This window comes from Corvus cornix, chromosome 10 (assembly GCF_000738735.6).
Source record: "Corvus cornix cornix isolate S_Up_H32 chromosome 10, ASM73873v5, whole genome shotgun sequence".
Taxonomy (NCBI): Eukaryota; Metazoa; Chordata; class Aves; order Passeriformes; family Corvidae; genus Corvus; species Corvus cornix.
Window position 1 is genome coordinate 15020505 of NC_046340.1, and position 18232 is coordinate 15038736.

At 37.7% G+C, this 18232-nt stretch overlaps 1 protein-coding gene across 12 annotated transcripts in view; it reads left to right on the forward strand.

Annotated features, from left to right (window-relative positions):
• Positions 1–14763, forward strand: part of TJP1 (tight junction protein 1) — a 190353-nt gene extending 175590 nt beyond the window's left edge. For 4 of the 12 annotated variants that reach the window (XM_010390807.4, XM_010390810.4, XM_039558020.1 and 1 more), the window contains 9 exons: positions 22–921; positions 1251–1345; positions 1854–2078; positions 5805–5855; positions 6614–6789; positions 7478–7919; positions 9219–9436; positions 9749–9892; positions 13168–14763. In XM_010390807.4, coding sequence (XP_010389109.2) covers positions 22–921; positions 1251–1345; positions 1854–2078; positions 5805–5855; positions 6614–6789; positions 7478–7919; positions 9219–9436; positions 9749–9892; positions 13168–13262 — 2346 coding nt within the window. In that variant the 3' untranslated portion in view covers positions 13263–14763. The remainder of the gene's footprint in view (positions 1–21; positions 922–1250; positions 1346–1853; positions 2079–5804; positions 5856–6613; positions 6790–7477; positions 7920–9218; positions 9437–9748; positions 9893–13167) is intronic. The other 8 variants (XM_010390808.4, XM_010390811.4, XM_039558021.1 and 5 more) reach the window with 5 other exon arrangements.
• Positions 14764–18232: the final 3469 nt, after the last annotated feature.

Below are 18232 nucleotides of genomic sequence, written 5' to 3' on the forward strand. Positions count from 1 at the left end.
AAGTGTCTCTCTCTCTAACAGGTGTACCGAAAGGATCCATACATTAATGAAGAAGCATCCAGACAAAGCTATGTCTTAAAACAGCCAGCAATTAATCACCCAGTACAGAGACAGGAAAGAGACCCAAATCTGATCTATGAATCCCAGGCTCAGTATGCAGAAAAACAACCGAGTAGGGATTATGAACAGTCAACATATAGGTATGACTCTACAAACTATGTAGATCAATTTTCCCGTGGTTATGACCCTCGCCTACATTATGATGACCGTGTGCCTCCCTATGAGGAGCACTGGACATATTATGAGGAGAAACAGCCCTATAACCAAACAAGGACAGTTTATGAAAACCAGCCTCCTAGGGATCTTGATTCCAGACAAAATCTAGAAGAGAGCACAGAACGCAGCTATTACCCAGCACAACCTCGTTTTGAGGAACCCCCTGCAATGAGCTATGACGGCAGACCTCGCTATGAGCATGCACCCAAAAACTTCAGCTTACCACAAGTGCGATACGAAGATCAACACATGGTTGGATATGACACCCATGGTAGATACAAACCAGAAGCTCAGCCATACCAGTCAGCCATATCTCGATCTCCTGAACCCAAGCAGTACTTTGAACCACATGTAAGGGGCTATGAGCAAGGTCCTCCTCAAGCTTATAATGCTAAAGCTGGACAGTATGAGCCTTCTCATAGCACTTCAGGTGTTTCTCTTCCTCCTCCCCCTTCATCACAAACCAAACCAGAAGTTTTGCCTTCTAACAGTAAACCACTGCCTACACCACCGTCTCTAGCTGAGGAAGAAGAAGATCCAGCAATGAAACCACAGTCTGTGCGAAGTAGGGTTAAGATATTTGAAAGGAGAAGATCCCCATCTTTGGAAAAAATTAAGGATACGAGTGATACATCAACTGTCAAGGTACGTCATTTAAGTTTTTTAGTTCCTGCTTTATTGCTTAATGAGATTGCATTGCAAGAAGTAAAATACTGTCTCAGAAAAAAGCTTTACTGCTTGTGAAATACTGCCTTTTAGCAACTTAAATGTGGTATGTTTTAAAAGCAGAAGTTGAACACTTCATGTGGAAACACTGCCAGGGTCTTGCTATACTGAAAACTCCTCTAATTCTTCTTTTCCTAGTATTTGTTTTTTCTTTTGGGGTAAGGGAAGGTAGTCTTAGTTTTCTTAATCATAAAGTGCTTTATCTAAGTGTTGGAATTTAAGAGAATGTTCTGTGCTTTTCATTACAGCCTCCAGAACTAGCACCTAAGCCTGTACTTGCAAGTGTGAGTGGTCCAAAACCAACTTCTCAAAGCCAGTATGAGCATGAGAAAACAACCTACAGGTAGATGCAAAACTGATTAAATTTAGTTTTCAATATGAGTTTAGAGGATTCAGAAACACATTTTAGTGCTTCAAATTGAAAACTGCAGAGAGGAGTTGGAGTGTGTCAGTATGGTTTGTGTGTCAGTAGTAAAGCAGGGCATCAAGTCTGTTCTCATGGGTATGGTTGCTGGGAGGTGGGGGAAAGATATGATGATTTCTCAGCGGTTTTGAGGAAGAAACTTATTAAATGTCTCTGTTCTACTTTTTTCTATCTTTAACTGAGATAAATTAGAAAGCAAAGCAAAAGGGAAAAGGCAAGGTATAAGGGAAATAAGGATTTTCTTTCCTTATGGTGTGTCACAGCTATCTAATTTCCATGCAATGTAGGTAAAAAGGCAAGGTGTGCAGTTATAAGAATTACATATTCATTGCTTTATTACTAGCTAGATTATGAAATAGAATTGTAATTTGGGTACTTATGCTTGTTCAACTGGGCAAGGCAACTGTATATTATTATTCTTGGTTAGGGCCCCAGAACCACAGAGACCTCAAGTGAAGCCACCTGAAGATATTGTGCGTTCCAATCATTATGATCCTGAGGAGGATGAGGAGTATTACCGGAAGCAGCTCTCCTACTTCGATCGCAGGAGTTTTGAAAATAAGCCATCGGCGCAGGTTCCTGCCAGCCATCACTCTGAGCCCACCAAACCAATACATTCACAGAATCAGCTGAATTTCAGCAATTATTCTAAGTAAGTTTGGGTTGTTTGGTTCTTTTTATTTGAAAAAGAAGGGGGCGCATATAGTACTAAAACAGAAATTCTGCCTGTGTTCAATTGAGTTCCAGGGACTTGTGGTAGTGAAATGAAATTTTGTATTCATGAAGACTTGTTTCTCTGTTTAGGTGTAGCTTTAGTTTAAAAACACATACCATAATGTTTAGTTTTAAACACCACATACCATACATGTGGTGTTTAAAAACACCACAATTTAACTTTTTATTTGGGTAAATTAATCATTTTTGCAGGTATCAGGGCTTCCAACATGTTACTTTAACTTACTACTTACTAGCATACAGTCATAGAGTTTTTGAGGTTGGAAAAGACCACTAAGATCAAGTCCAACCATAACCCAGCACTTAAAAGTAGTCCCTAAGTGCCACATGTACACATCTTTTCACCTCCAGGGATGGTGACTTCTCCAGTTCCCTGGGCAGCCTGTTCCAATGTCTGATAACCCTTTCAGTAAAGAAGTATTTCCTAATATCCAACCTAAACTCCCCTGGCACAATTTGAGGTCACTTTCTCTTGTCCTGTCACTTCCTACCCATGAGAAGAGGCTCACCCCCACCTGGCTACAGTCTCCTTTTAGTGAGTTGCAGACTGATAATGTCTCTCCTGAGCCTCCTCCAGGCTGAGCCCCCCAAGCTCCCTCAGCTGCAACTCACGAGACTTTTGTTCCAGACCCTTCTCCAGCTCTGTTGCCCTTCTCTGGACCTGCTCCAGCACCTCAGTGTCCTTCCTGTTATGAGAGGCCCAGAACTGGACACAGTACTCGCGGTGTGGCCTCACCAGTGCCCAGTACTGAGGGACAATCACTGCCCTGGTCCTGTTGTCACAGCATTGCTGGTACAGGCCAGGTGCCATTGGCCTTCTTGGCCACCTGGGCACACCTGGCTCATGTTCAGCTGCTGCTGACCAGCACCTCCAGGGCCTTCTGCAGCTTTCCAGCCCCTCTGCCCCAGCCTGTGGCACTGCAGGGGTTGGTGTGAGCCAAGGGCAGGACCCGGCACCTGGACTTGTTGAACCTCATGCAGTTGGCATCAGTCCACTGATCCAGCCTGTCCAGATCCCTCTGCAGAGCTTTCCTACCCTCCAGCAAATCAACACCCTCACTTAATTTGGAGTCACCTGTGAACTTACTGGTGGGGTGCTCTCAATCCCCTCATCAAGATCATTGATTGTGTTCTGTTTATGATCATCTACAGGACATAACAAAGTATTTTCTTAGTCTAATACAGTAGTGCTTACACATCTTTCAAAGGAAAGGTTTTGATTTATTCCGGTTCTTCATGCATTTGTTCTTGTGCACGTTAGCCATGCTTGACATTAGGAAACTGAACCTTTAGGGAATATTGCTGAGGCCAGAATTTAATCTGTTGATGAAACATCTGTTTCCTGTATTGTTTTGCTTCCTTGATTTGGAACATTTTGATACAGAAATTGTGTGAAAGTTCATACACAGATTTAGCTCAGGTAAAGAGCTAGCTATTTTGGAGGATTCTTACACAAACTTTTTGAATACTCTCCACAGTTACCTAAATTTATTTTGATTCAAAATGTATCAAGATGTTTGTAGCTGTTACTGTGAAAAGCTATCTTGGCTTGCTGCATGCAGCCTTAAAATTGGGTGTTTTTGAAGGCTTTGGTTGTATTCCTGCTTGAAACATGGACTGTTCCGGTGAAGCTGAAAATCTGGCAGCCTTAATGTAAATGAGATCTTTAGAATGAATTAATAAACTAGCTAGCTGAAGTTTCATAATGTTAAGTATATGTGCAAGGTGTCTTTCATGTACTTGATACACCATGTTCCAGTGCTTGTCTTAAAGGATTTGAGTTGGGACTTGGGAATCCAGTTCTTATTTGTTTGATCATTGTCTGTGATCTTCCAATGTCTGTCTTTGTGAACAAAGAATATTGGAATATTTGAAAAAGCTTGATAGGTTTTAAAGGTTTCGCTTTTTTTTCCTAATGAAGTCTGTATTGGGTATCTATAACTAGTTCTGATTCTCAGACAGGGATGCTTCTTATCCTTCCTTTTCACTTGCCCAGTGTCTTCTGGTAGAAAGATGAGAGTTTATCTGTTCTGCTCTCTGGGCATCATAGGCACAGACCTAAGAAAACTGTCCTGACTGGCCTCATTGCAGTGATTTTGAAAATTCTTCTCTCACATACAAAACCCAACGTTACCCACAGATGATCCATTTTGGTCTGTTGGCATGGACTGTGTTGCCATTGAAAATGCAAGTCATGCTTTGGGAGAAGCGTTGTGAGCTTTCATCAAGTAATTTGTGAGGATTGTAAAATTCTTCAGGTGGAGAGTGTCATAAGCTTTCATTGTACATTTGTTATTCTGCAGTGTTGTTGTGGTGAAAAGCATGAGACACACAGCTGTTGAATTTTTGCTGCAGAACAGCTCATGGTTGAGAGAGATTGTTCCATACTTCTACCTACCACTTCTGTCTGCTGTGACACTTGTATTCTTTGGCTATTCAGTTGTGGTTTTGTTTTGATTGTGAGTTAGTGTATAACTTCAGGGCTTGTACTTGTGGGAAGGTGACCTCTTACTGCCACAGAGGAGTAAGATAATACTGGTTTTAAGGCTGACAATTTTGTGTGTCATGTGGGACAAACATGTGTTGTGCTTTTGCTTTGTGAAAGAATGTAACCCTTAACAGGAAGGGACAGACATGGGAAAGAAAATTTGCCCAGGGTAGTCCAGTGCAAATAGACAAATACTAAAATATTAATGTAAATGGGAAGAGATAAACAAGAATGCTGCTCAGTTGGACAGGGCTGCCTCTAGTACACCGCAGTATCCTTGTGTGGAAACGCAAACCAACTGCTGCCTTGAGAAAGCATTCGTATTTAGGACTGTCCTTCCACCAGCTTCCACATTGTTCCTGTTACTTGCTCAGTATTAATCTTTTTTTCCCAGTGAATTTCTATGGTAATTGCTATTCTGTGAATAAACTCTCCTAAAAATAAACAGGACTAAATTTGGATTATGCAGGAACTGTTGATTATGCAATCTCTTGCTTCTGAATAATCCGTATAATGTATTCTGGGTACAGAGGACAGATTTTATTTATTCATGAGCAATAGCTACAACTTTCTTAGTGTTAAATATTAATGTGAAGCATCAAATTATGTAAAGTTCTTTGCCACTGAGGAAGTATGGTGACACTACATATTTCTGCCACTACAAATTATTTTACTCTCTTATTTTGTTGGGGGTTTATTTTCATAATTTAGGAAACAGTACAATACAAAACTACTGTCATTCTGTGTATGTTATGACTGAAGAAGTTGTTTCAAACAACTGAGAGATTGTTAGAATATGGGATTTATACTTTGTCTATTTCTTTCAATGCATTGGCTAACTTTGTTTATACAGATTGTAACAAATGGCTTAGTGTAATCTCATTCTTACTTTTAGTATCTGCCAATACAAGATCTTGACTACCTCCTAATTCACTGACCAAATCTCATATTGAACGTAGTATGTGATCATTGTACATATGCATACGATAAAGGTTTTGTCAGAAACCTCTCTGTGAATAGTGTCTCTTTGTTTCAACAACCTTGTCATATGGAAGCTGCTAGGACTAACATAAAAAGTGTGAAGAAATAATATGCTCAAGATAGAATGACTATTTTCTTTCATTCTTCTATTGCTGTTGCTTTGCCATCACCTAGATTTCTTGGCTCTTACACTAGCTATGACTACTTGAAAAGGAACATCAAGTGGTAAGACTGTTGTTGATGTGAGGATGTTTTCAGGTGTCCTCTCACTGTTACATTTCATCACGGGCATTATGTGCACTTTAAAATTTGAAATACACAAATTCTGGAAGTAAGTGCAATAAATATATTGCAGTCCAAAATTACAGGTGTTTGTGAAATCAATCATTTTCTGAAATAAGCTTGTGGCTAAATATTTCTAGCATAAGAAAAATGTTTTGAAAATAAGATTCTAAAGTTACATACCCTATGCACATAAAGCTAGTGAAGCTTAAGCTGATTACATTTCTAATTAAGATGGCATTGTTCAAATATGAGGTGTATTTAAAGAAGTTATACTAGAGTCCGTTGTCCTGTTGGCTAATTATGCTTTTCAAAAACAACCCCAAAAAGAAGTGGATTTACATTTTTACTTTGAAGACCCATGAAATTAGAGAACACTCTTTCATTGAAATTACTCCAAATAAAGTTCAAAAATTAAGATCTAGTAGGCAATTATGCAAATACACCTGAAATGTCATCTGCCTTTTGTTTGCCTTGGTTTGTGTTACTAATCTTCTAAAGGTCAATGTTGTCTGAATCTCTTGTGCTTATCAATAAATGTTTTTATACTTGAGACAGCCTATTCAAGAAAATAATGTTTTAATGTTTATAGGAAGAGATGGAAATCAGGTCATCATAGAAGACAAAAAATAGCAGTGAATGCAGGAGCCATAAGGAAACCAAACAGTCAAATGTTTGTTTATTTAATTCTATTTCAACAGGGGGAAACCAACTGATACTGAATCAATGGATAGACCTGTTGGTGAAAAACGCTATGAGCCAATCCCTCAAGTTACAACTCCTCCTCCTGCTCCTTCAGTCCAGTACACACAGCCACAGTCAATTAATAGTCCTGTCCTGTCTCTCCCAGCACACCACAAGCCTGCACTTTCTGAAGGTGAGCAGTTACAAAGCTGACCTTTGTGGGAACAGCTATTGCTTGTTAGGTGCTTGTGCAGTTGCTTCGGCATGTCTACACGGGTAACTATGTTGTTCTCTAACTAAAAGGTGGAAGAATTATTATTGAAAATAGTTTTTTACTGTAGTGAGATTGAGTTTTATGAAATTATTTTGTGATTCTGTCTGAAAGGTAGCTTCCAGGTATTAGTAGCACCTGTAGCTCTCTCAGTTGTCTCAGCAAAGATGAAGTAAAATTCCCCGTGCTTTTTGGGAATTCTTTTGACATGAGTAATATTTGTAGGCTTCTAAAAACTAGAGAAAAAGTTATTTTCACTTTCACATTGTGGGGATTGCCCAGTTCAATTGATTTTTCTTGTTTGTGCAAGTACACAATGGTATTTCAGTACTGGTTTTCTGGGGGTTTGATTGTGATATAAATTAGTCTAACTTTTTTATTGAAAGGTCATACCATTGTCTCCAACATGTTTAATGAAATGTTAGATAAGTTGCCTGAACATACAAAATGCAATAGGAGGACAGATGATCTAAAAGAGCTAAGCTGAACCTGTAAAAATTTTGTACTGAGGATTAAGAATTGGCTAAAATGTGTTCTTATGCCACAGTATACGTGACTAGACATTTCTGGTGGTTACTGACAAGTTCTGGTATTTTCATTTTCATTGCAGTTAACTCTGTGTCTGACCCTCCTCCACCTCAGAATAAGTCAGCAATTTTCAGATCCTCTAGAGAGGACACTGTGCAGTCCACTTTTTACCCTCAGAAAAGCTTCCCTGACAAAGGCCCTGTTAATGGAACTGAGCAGATTCAGAAAACAGTCACTCCTTCCTACAACCGCTTCACAACCAAACCTTACACGAGCGCTGCAAGGCCCTTTGAGCGCAAGTTTGAAAGTCCCAAATTCAACCATAATCTCTTGCCAAATGAAGCTCAGCATAAACCAGAGTTGCCATCAAAATCTTCAAATTCTCCTCAACCGATTTTGAAAGCACACAGCTCATCGCAACCTCCCGACTTTGAGAGTGGAATGGACACCTATGCTGTACAGGTCGACAAGCCTAAATATCAACCAAATAATGTTAATGCTGTGCCTAAAGCCATTCCTGTAAGGTAAGCTGCTGCTCCTTCTCTTTCCACTTGTACATCTATAGCTCATCTGTGAAACCTGGGAAAAATACAGCTTTTTTATTCAGCTTCCAATTTATGTTGATGTTATAGTTGAAAGATTGATACTGATTCTAAATTCTGCCAAAGGATAGATACTTAAAATGTGTCCTATGTCCCTGTACTGTCTTGCATGCTGTTTTTAGAAAGTGACATGGCTTTGTTTCCTATTTGTCATACTAAGTTACACATTTTCTGGTAGATAGTAATCATTTGTCCTCACAATTTATTTCCAGAAGATGGAATTAACTTCTAAGGATAGCTATTGCACCAAATTGTATTCACTGTGTGCTTAGAGAGAGCTCATGGTATGCGAGCATAAGGGATACTCTAAAATACTTGTGAAAAGAGAAAGCAACTTTTGCAGTTTTATATTGGTCCTCTTTAGTGTGAGATAAACCAGCAGCTGCTTAATTGCAGCTCGTGCTTGCCTAATATGCTTTAACTTCTAAGAGTTATGTCAAGAGCAACAGATACTGTTACGATCTTAAGCTATTTGCTGACTTATTAAATTCTTTTCACTTGTATTTGCAGGACAGTGTTTTATTAATATTTTATTTCAAGATAATAATAATGCATGAACCAGACTTAAAATTTTGCTGTTTGTCTCATTTGTTGTTAAGCACCTGAGAAATGTGTTATGCTATGTAGTTCTACATTTTGAAATTACTGGTTCTTTGAGTGAAATTCTTTAGAAACTTTTCTGAAAACTTTATCAAGGTACCTTGAAGTTACAAGTTTCTCTTTAGTTACAGCCTGGCAACCTGGAAAAATTTGTGTCTCTTTTTTTTTTTTTTTTTTTTTTTTTTTTTTTTTTTACAAGCTTTGTTTTATATATGTATATATGTGTGTGTATATATATAATGGTTCAGTTTGACTTGAATAAGCATTACTAGTTTTTATGGTATTAAAGTTAGAATAGGGTTTGGGGACAAAAAATAAACTTTCTGATGTTAATTGCATTTATTTTTATGAAGCTGAAGTGTGTAGCTGGGGTAAGCTCTTTCCATATAATGCCAGAAGCAGGCAGTTGGAAACACAAGATTCAGGTGGTCTGAATTCTTGCTTTAACTACTTGCTGAATGTTTTCAGAGTTTGTGACATTTGGTGGTTTTTTGTTTGTGGTTGGTTGTTAGGGGGTTTCTTTCTTTGTTTTGGGGTTTTGTTGGGTGGAGTTGGGGTTTTTTTTGACACAGTTTCAGGAAGGAAATACTGATAAAACTGCTAGGCTTTCTGTCTTTTCAGTCCTACAGCACTTGAGGATGAGGAGGAGGAAGATGGACACACTGTTGTAGCCACAGCAAGAGGCGTGTTTAACAGCAATGGTGGTGTATTGAGCTCCATAGAGACTGGAGTTAGTATTATTATACCACAAGGAGCCATTCCAGAGGGAATAGAGCAAGAAATATATTTTAAAGTCTGCAGAGACAACAGTATACTTCCACCTTTGGATAAAGAGAAAGGTAACAGCTGGCACTGTACACTGTTCTGTTATTTAATACAATTATTTTCTAACAAGAACACAACAGAAAATGAAAATAACTTTATTATGCTTCATATTTTTCATTTTGAGATTATAGTGTGTTCTACTGAAAAGTCACTTGAGTGAGAAACAATCTTGTGCTTTTCTTTACTGACAGGTCTAAATGTTCATATTTTTCTCTCAGTTGAGTTACTGAGTATCTCTGCAGTGTAGTTGTGTAATACTTTGAATGTATATCAAGAAAAATCAATAATAAAATCTAATAGCAGATTTTTCTTTCTCTTAACTCTAGGTGAAACACTTCTTAGCCCCTTGGTAATGTGTGGGCCTCATGGACTAAAATTCCTGAAGCCAGTGGAGCTGCGCCTGCCACACTGTGCGTCTATGACCCCTGATGGTTGGTCTTTTGCTCTAAAATCCTCCGACTCCTCGTCGGGTATGCTGTCCTCCCTCTGTCCTTTTGGGGCTTTTGGGTGCTATCGTATAATTTAAGTTATTTTGGCTAAAGGTGATGCTGTGTAATATAAAACCTCAATCATTGTATTTGTGTCAAACTCTCCCATCTCACTTTCATTACAAATGTCTTTCTTACATTTACTCATGGTGCAAATTCATAGCTAGAACCATGATAGCAGAAAAAGAGTAATATCTCTAGTCTATTAAATATTACCGTATTTTTCTATTCTGTCTTCTTTCTTGAGGACTGCTATAGCTGAATACACTTGAAATGATAGTCGCACTAAAATTGAGAGGAAATGAATATGTACCTCTGATTGGCCTTTGTAACATAACTGGTGTTTGTCTGTTGCTTAATTAACCATATAGGACTCTGGCAAATCTTAACAATCTGCATGCTCATAAATCATGATTTAACGCTTGTTAACTGTTTCCATGTGTGCAAGTTGATGCTAACAGTTGGGTCATTTAAGAAAACTATAGTGTTCAGTAAAATCATTTACAATTTATTCTAATGTAGCTGATTCTCCAAAAGACTTTTCTTGCTTGCTCCTGCCTATCTCTCCTCTACTGCCTTTATCCAGAAGTCTCTGGTTGATAGTAAAAGTTGCAACTAGGTTGCAATTTTATTTACCTGTTCATTTTTACCTCACTGTGGCTTTCTGGGATGAGGGAGAGAATGTATTGACTGAAATTGTCAGTGAGGACCCTAATTGAGAATTTGGGCAAGTTTCAAGCAATTTCATGAAACGGCTATGAGGTTACAGAGATTTTAAAAGGAATGTTTGCACATCTGGGGAGAAAATCTTAAGGTTTTATTCAGCTACTTTCAAAATTTATGGTGGAAGGTTCAAGCCACTAATGTGCACATGTGATCTGAGTACTGAGTGAAAAATGTATTTCTGTATACAGCATTTAAGCCACCATGTATGCATATCTTCTGTCACTAATGTATCTATCACTGTCAACACCAAAGCACTGATGCTTTGAAAGATTGAAGCATCAATCCCCTTCATGGGGAATCAATAATCTAGAGGTATTAATGGCAATAATTTTTAGTTGTTTTTTATAAGCTATTCTATGCATGTGTTGCATGCATCTATTTAACAATGTGTGTATACATGGCAGCGTTAAAAGACAGGCTCATAAACGATAGGGTCCCAAAAGATATGACAACTATGTACAAAAACAACACAGCACTTCCTTTGTAACTAATAGCACCTGTTCATGAACTTACTTGAAGTGAAGGGAGAGGACTCAAATTATCTAAACAATAACCGAAGTTACTGAGACATTTTCCTCCCTTTCCAAAGTGGGATGTGTGTGTGCGCGCATGTGTGGGTGAAAGCAAGAGCGTGTATATTTAAACCCTAACACTTTCTGTACTGTAAATATAACACCACATTCTGTTAATCTGAAATGGGATGTATATCATAACATTGCTCTTTTGAGACAAACTTAAAAATTAGGCAATTCTGTCTTATGATATGTAAGTAGACCATACTGTGTCTTAAATAAATAATTGTTTTCTCTCTTTCTAAATTAGTTGGTTATGGGACTCTGATTCTTGGGGTGGCTTTATTATAACAATTTATACAATTCTGGGGTTTTTCTCTCTTCAGTCGTCTGCTCTACCTCATCTTTTCTCAATGTATCCATGTTCTGTCCTAAAAGTGACATTCATTTGCACTTACTAACATCCTTTCTGCCACATTTAAGCTTCATACATTGGTATTTTACTGTTAAACCCCTTCAAAAGCTTAACTGATTCTGGTATTAAAGCTGAGTGGGAAAAAAAGTTGCCTTTTATGGCCACACTGATTAGAACATAAAAAATACTGAGTGATCTCTTTATTTTCCTTTTCAAAGCAGTTGTATGGGAAAATACGGGAAAAACATCCTCAATAGCTATGTATCCTTACTATGTATTTAGAAGGAAAGATTGGAAACAAGTCTGCCTGTCTCATGTGCAAGACTAGGACCTGACCGTCTTACAGTCCTGTTCTACTCTTCTAATACATTTGGTCATATGAATTTTGAATGGAATTTCCTGAATCTATAAAAGGAAAAAATTCTCCAGCATTATTGAGGTTTTTTGACTGAAATAAGCAATCTCAGCTGGTTGCAGTAAATTTGTTTGTATTCTCTGACTATACACCAGCCACTTCTATTCTTTGTCACGTTAGATGTTGCCATCACTCAGTGCATTGTGTACTTCATTTTGTTTTCATGAGTTCTTCAAGAAAATTACATGGAATTTGTATCGTTCTCACTTAATACAGAGGTCTCACGTGTTTGCTCAGGTGTGTGACTGGGTTCTTTAGCTTGTTACACATCTCTCAAGGCAGATTTATTTGGCCAAGGTATTTAATGTCATTTATCTGAAAGGCTTAAGAGTACTTAAGTGCATTTTTCACTTTCTACTGTAGTGAGATGATCACACCTGTTGTGTAGTGGCAACATTTGGTAGTGATTTTAGGTGGGTAAATGAAGAATACTATCTCCACTTAAGAGACAATTGTGCAGATGGAATGTAACCTTTGATCTGGTGAGATGGCAGCTGATGACATTCTGTTGTAACAGATTGTTACCCAGAACCTTTGACCATGAGTAGATCGGTTGTAAAGATTTTTTATATAACAGTTAACTGGAATCCCCTTTAGTATTTCTTGCTTTTAAACACATATACTGGATGTAGCTGCAAAATGGCTACAATCCTGTCTATAATCATTTTCATCAGAGAAAATAAAACTACCAATGTGTCATAGTGCTTAGTTACAACATGACTTCTGATTTGCCTCATCTGTGTTCAGAACTGTTCCAAGACACTTCAAATGCATCTTACCCACATTAGCTTTTAAAACATCTTTTTTTTTTGTCACTGGTAATTTGGGAAGGAGCCAGTGAACACCTGATTCACTGTTAACAAGTCTCAAATGGAAAATGTGTTGGTTCTCTAGAGTAGTATGACTTACATTTAACAGTTCCTTAGTGCCACAGCATCTGTTTTGAATAACTGACCTATCCTATGTGATGTGAAAATGAAGGGATATTTTTTAATTAATAATGTGCAAAGTGCAGGGTTTTTTAAACCACCAAACAAAACAGCAACAAAGGGAAAAAAAAAAACCATAAAAAACCAAAAGAGGTGTTGCTTCAGAACTTAAAAGCTCCTGTCCAAAAGCTTGGTTGTTTCAAGATGTACACTGTGTGACAGCAGATACTAAACACCAGCATTGTGTTTTCCTCCCACAGGTGACCCCAAAACCTGGCAGAACAAGTCTCTTCCCGGGGATCCAAACTATCTTGTTGGAGCAAACTGTGTCTCAGTCCTAATTGACCACTTCTAAATATAGTTAGCTGACTGAGTAAATAATGTGAAACTGAGATGGACCTTACACATAAACTGAACCACTCTATCAAGTATTAACTGTTCTATAAGTGATAATGGATCTTAGTGTTTAAGCATCTTGCTTTAACTAACAATGAATTAGCAAGTACACTCTTTGAACCATGGTCACAATACATGCCACAAGCAGGGAGTGTACAGGGGGAACAAGGTGGGGGTTTTGCAGGTTCTGTATGGTTTGGTTGTTCTTGTGTGTTGGGTTTTTTGGTTTTTTTTCTTCTTTTTTTTTTTTTTTCCTTTTTTTTTCTGTTAAAGGACACTACTAGTATTTTGTTGTTATCTGAAAGTACCAATGAGAAACTATACACAGAGGAACTAAACTTGTTTCATACTCCGGTGTCGAAAACACAGATTTTGGCCTGCGTTTTTGCGACTGTGTGTTTTTAACTCACAAGACTACCTTTTGGTCTCTGGTTTTTAAATGACTTTTGGTGTACATGTCCAATGAAATGGCAGTCAGCTGGGGGTAGCACAGTTTAGATGTTTTCCTCTGCTGAGAGGTAATGCAAACACATCTACTTGCTGTATATGGAAACATTGTCCTGAGAACAGGGGGGAGGGGGAAAAGCATGTGGGTTGACTATGGTTCAGTTGCCTCTGTGGATTTGTAAATTAACCACATTATTACAGACCTATTAACCAGCAGGGATGCCTTACCCTCATGTTTTTAATAGTCTTAGCTCTCATAGTTCTCTGTATTAAGTTTGTATGGCTTTTGTGCTTACTTAGATATTATATCATGAGAGACTGGGGGGGGGGGGGGACAACATCAAACGATTGTGAGTTTGGTTTAGAGAATGAGCATTGTTTGTGTTCATCAGCCAGAAGAGAACCAGAAGAAAATGATGGTATGTTTTCTGCTATGCATTTGAAAATTTATAGATGTTATAGACTGCTTGTATATAACGCGTGCATACCACTTTTGTTTTTGGTTTGTAAATTAACTTTTATAAGCTTTACCTTTTTATATATATAAATATATATAAAAACAAACAAAGTTTCTTAAGGATATCTTTGTATTCTCATACCTTTTGAGCCTTGAACTTTGACATCTGCAGCAATAAAGCAGCATTTCTACAATATACGAACGAGGACATTTTTTAAAAATGCACAAAGTTGTTACCTTTTAAAGTGCTGCATTTAAAGAATATAACTTGGAATTCTCTACTTTGATTAAATTCTTGAAAAGTATCCCTACTGTAATTTGTCATAAGGATGCTGTACTATGTGCCCTGAAATGTATTTTTTTACTAATAGACAATTTATTACGGCACAATGGCACTACTACTGTTTAGATAATATACCACTGCATTCTGTTAATGAGTTATTAGCTATTCAGGTGTGGCTGATTTTTTTTTTCTCTGCAGTTATTAAAATTACACGTTTCTAAATATACAGAATAAAACTGTTTTTAAAATAATAAAGATGATTGTAGTACCTTATTGTTTCTGAAATGCATTTATGTGTACATAACACAATTTTGATTTTATTTTTTCTATGTAAGTAGACAGCTGGATTCTGCCATATCTTCATACATGTAGCAGAACTCTTTTGTGGAGTCAGTTGGAGTTGTCTAAAGCAGGGCTTTTGAAATTATGAGCTCCAGTGTGGATCCATTGGAATTACTCAGTACAAGTAGGAGTGGTAGACTTTTATCTCTAGGATCATTATGTTGAGCTAGTTTACTTGTTACACCTGTTCTTCCAAAAACTGTGGTAGTGTTCTAGCATGTAGATTTACACATAGTATAGCTGTACAATTTTAAAGTTATTCCTACAGAATCCCATTATCTGTTTGGAGTATTTCATAGCTAACTAGTAGTATTCTATCAGGGAAAATAAGTTGTAAAAGATTTTTAAAAAAAAATACTGGGAAACCCTGGTGTTTCCTTTCTGTATTTCTACTTAAAGTAAGTTTTGTTTCTCAGGCATGACTTAGCCCAGAAGATGCATTCACTACTGTTACTTCTCCTCCTCATGGCTTATCACTCACTAGCAGAGTATGAGACACTGAAAAGTCGTTGGCCTAGAATAAGCACTACTTGACAAAACTAAAACATCAGTATTAACAACAGTAATGTAATGAAGTTCAGAGCACAGCACAGTACCACCTATTAAGAAGAAAATTAGGTCTATCCCAGCCAAAACCAGGACCATGTGAAACACTACAAAAGGAGTCAGTCAGACTTGAGGCACCCTGGCATTACACTGCATATGGACTATTTGCAGTGGTGGTATTCTGTGTCTTGGGCATCCTGAGTCCAGCATGCTGGAAGGTGTAATTGTCCTGTGTTGATTTTACTGTAGTGATCCAGATAACATCTTTCTGCTCTTCTGCTTTTAAATAGTGTAGGGTTGTGCCTTTCTATCAAAATGAAAAAAAATGACAGCTTTTGCTCTGTTGTAGTTTCATAAATGAAATGAGAAAGCTGATGCTGTTCAAAAATGTGTCAATTCTCTACTGCAAAGCAGCTTGTTAGAGAAATTGTCTTTTGCTGTCTGCCTGTAGGAATGCTTGTCGAGGTGTTTAATGCAAGCCACATGCATGTCTTCTTTCTTGTTAAATACCAGGGCTTTTTGGGTTAAAACATGGCCAGTGAGAATAACTAGGCTAAAATAACACATTTATTTTAAAATAATAGTGGTTTTGAAATATTTATCCTTACAGGAGGTTGCATTCCTTACATATTTTATATAGGCTAGGCTCTGCAGGAGGTAACCTCACCTGTAACATTTTCATATTGTTCCTATTTACTGTTTAATGTGAAGTTCAAAAACTGCATGTCTCAATTCTTCCTGTTTCTCTCAGTGATGTCCTGGTCAGATTTGGCCCTGCAAATTGTACAGAAGTGTTAAAAATTTAAATCTCAAGTCTTGTGTTTATTTTTAACAAGGGCCTTCAGTGTTGGAAACAGACAGTGGATACAGAATTACTGTTTCTTTCTGATTCAGGTTTTTGGTAAAATCCTTTTTCATTATTGTTTTTTATTTTTTCAAGAAAAGTAGCAATAAGTATTCCATGATACCTACACAAACAGTTATGGTTGTAAAAGTAATCCATTCCTGCCAGGCTGGGTTAGGTGAAGCAAATCAGCAATGTTAGGGTGTGGTTGAAGATCCTCTGCTGCAATGTAACCTGGACCAGGTGATGGAAATTAAATCTGTACAGATTTGGAGAGTAGATGTTGGTAAGCTAGGTGAAAAATGTGTTCTTAGTATCTAAGTCACTAGAGAAAAGCATTCGTAGAAGCCTTGCTGAGTGCCGTGGTGTTCTGGGTATGTATGAACTTCTTTGGCTACTGGCTCCATCCACTGGCAAGATCAAATGATTGGGTAAAAATATTTTTCATTATATCCAAACTGTGCATTATGATCTTGTAAGCAAGGATCTGAGAATACACTTAGTATTACATTATCTTTACAGTGTTCTCCACCACTTGCCCATTTTATACAAAAATTGATGAGCACAGTAGATAGGCTGTGAAAATAAATTACAGCCTGTTAAGGTAAGTGCTGGTTTAAAACACGTTGGTTAAGGTATTAGTTTCTAAATTATATTAAAAATAAGCAATATTTTCTCAGAAAAATTATGACCTACTTCCCTTTCAACTTCAAGGCTTGGAATCTGGGGGAAGATCTAAGAGAAACAGGCTGTAGAATTTAAGGAAAATGAGATCGGGTATTTAATCGGGTAGGTTCTTTTATGTCTTTGCATTAGATTACTGATGGTGATACTAAATCTACATGTATTTAAAAACCTTGCCAAATATTTAGATGATTTTGAGGTAATCTTGCTGGAGTGAAACCTGGCATTAAAAATTATTCCTTGCAGAAAGAAGATGAGAAGAAACTTCTTTGCTAGAAGGATCGTTCATAGTACAGAGCCTGATAGAGAACTTCCAGTACAGATGGTGTAACAGTGAAACTGGCTGCAGTGATTTCCCTCCTAATTATACTTCTGTCCTTCCTGAATTAATGACCAAATATTTCACATTGTAAAATAAAAAGGTATGGTAGAATTAACTACATTGGTGATACAGAAATGAAGTAGCATGTTAGTAAAGCAGTACATGGTGGAAGTCAGCTTAGTGCTCAGGAAATAGTTTCTTAAAATTAAGGTTTGTGCTAATTGCTTTCTGCTTGTCTTGTCTAAAAGCTGTGTAAAGGCACAAGATACATGCAGATGCAAACCTTACTGTACAGAAAATAATGCTATGAAATGAGCTGCATAAAAGACAACCTGCTGCCCCTGTAGAACAGCCAGAGCCTGTGGCAGAAGGAAGAGTTGCATCCCTTTTCCCTGAACAGCAGTAGCAGATCCACTGGTGCTGCTAGTATTAGCACCACTTTTTTTATTTCTATCAGCAGCACACTGAAGGTTTTTATAGCCCTTCACATGTCTGCTGAGAATGCAGGAGCGATGAGAGTGGGCTTGCATATCTTTCAGATATATTTCATATACAGACTTCCATTTTTTCTTAATAGTTGACATCTTCATGGTTCTAGGCAGTTTTGAAATGGCAATTCAGACATAAGCTATTGCTGTAAGGCTGTGTCAGTCTCACTGAAATAAAGCTTCCTCATCTGGTGCCCCAGTCCCTCATCCTTATGGAGGACTCTGCTGGTATAGAAGCCTGTGGGGTTGGTTTGGTTTCAAAAGACTGGAGACTTTTGTTTTCTGATTTGGTGGCATTTAAATGTAATTTCCATAAATGTAATTTCCATTATTTAATGGGTATAAATGGCATGGAGTCTTGGCCTGTGATAGTAACAGCTGCCCAGTTTTAAACCGTGCCAGTAAAGAGAATAGAGCAGTTATTCACAAATGCTGAAAACTGTCACTGAGCAGGAAGAGTTTCCTGAGAGCCCATAAAGCTGACGCTGCTGCAGTGTTCTGTTTTACAACATCCCC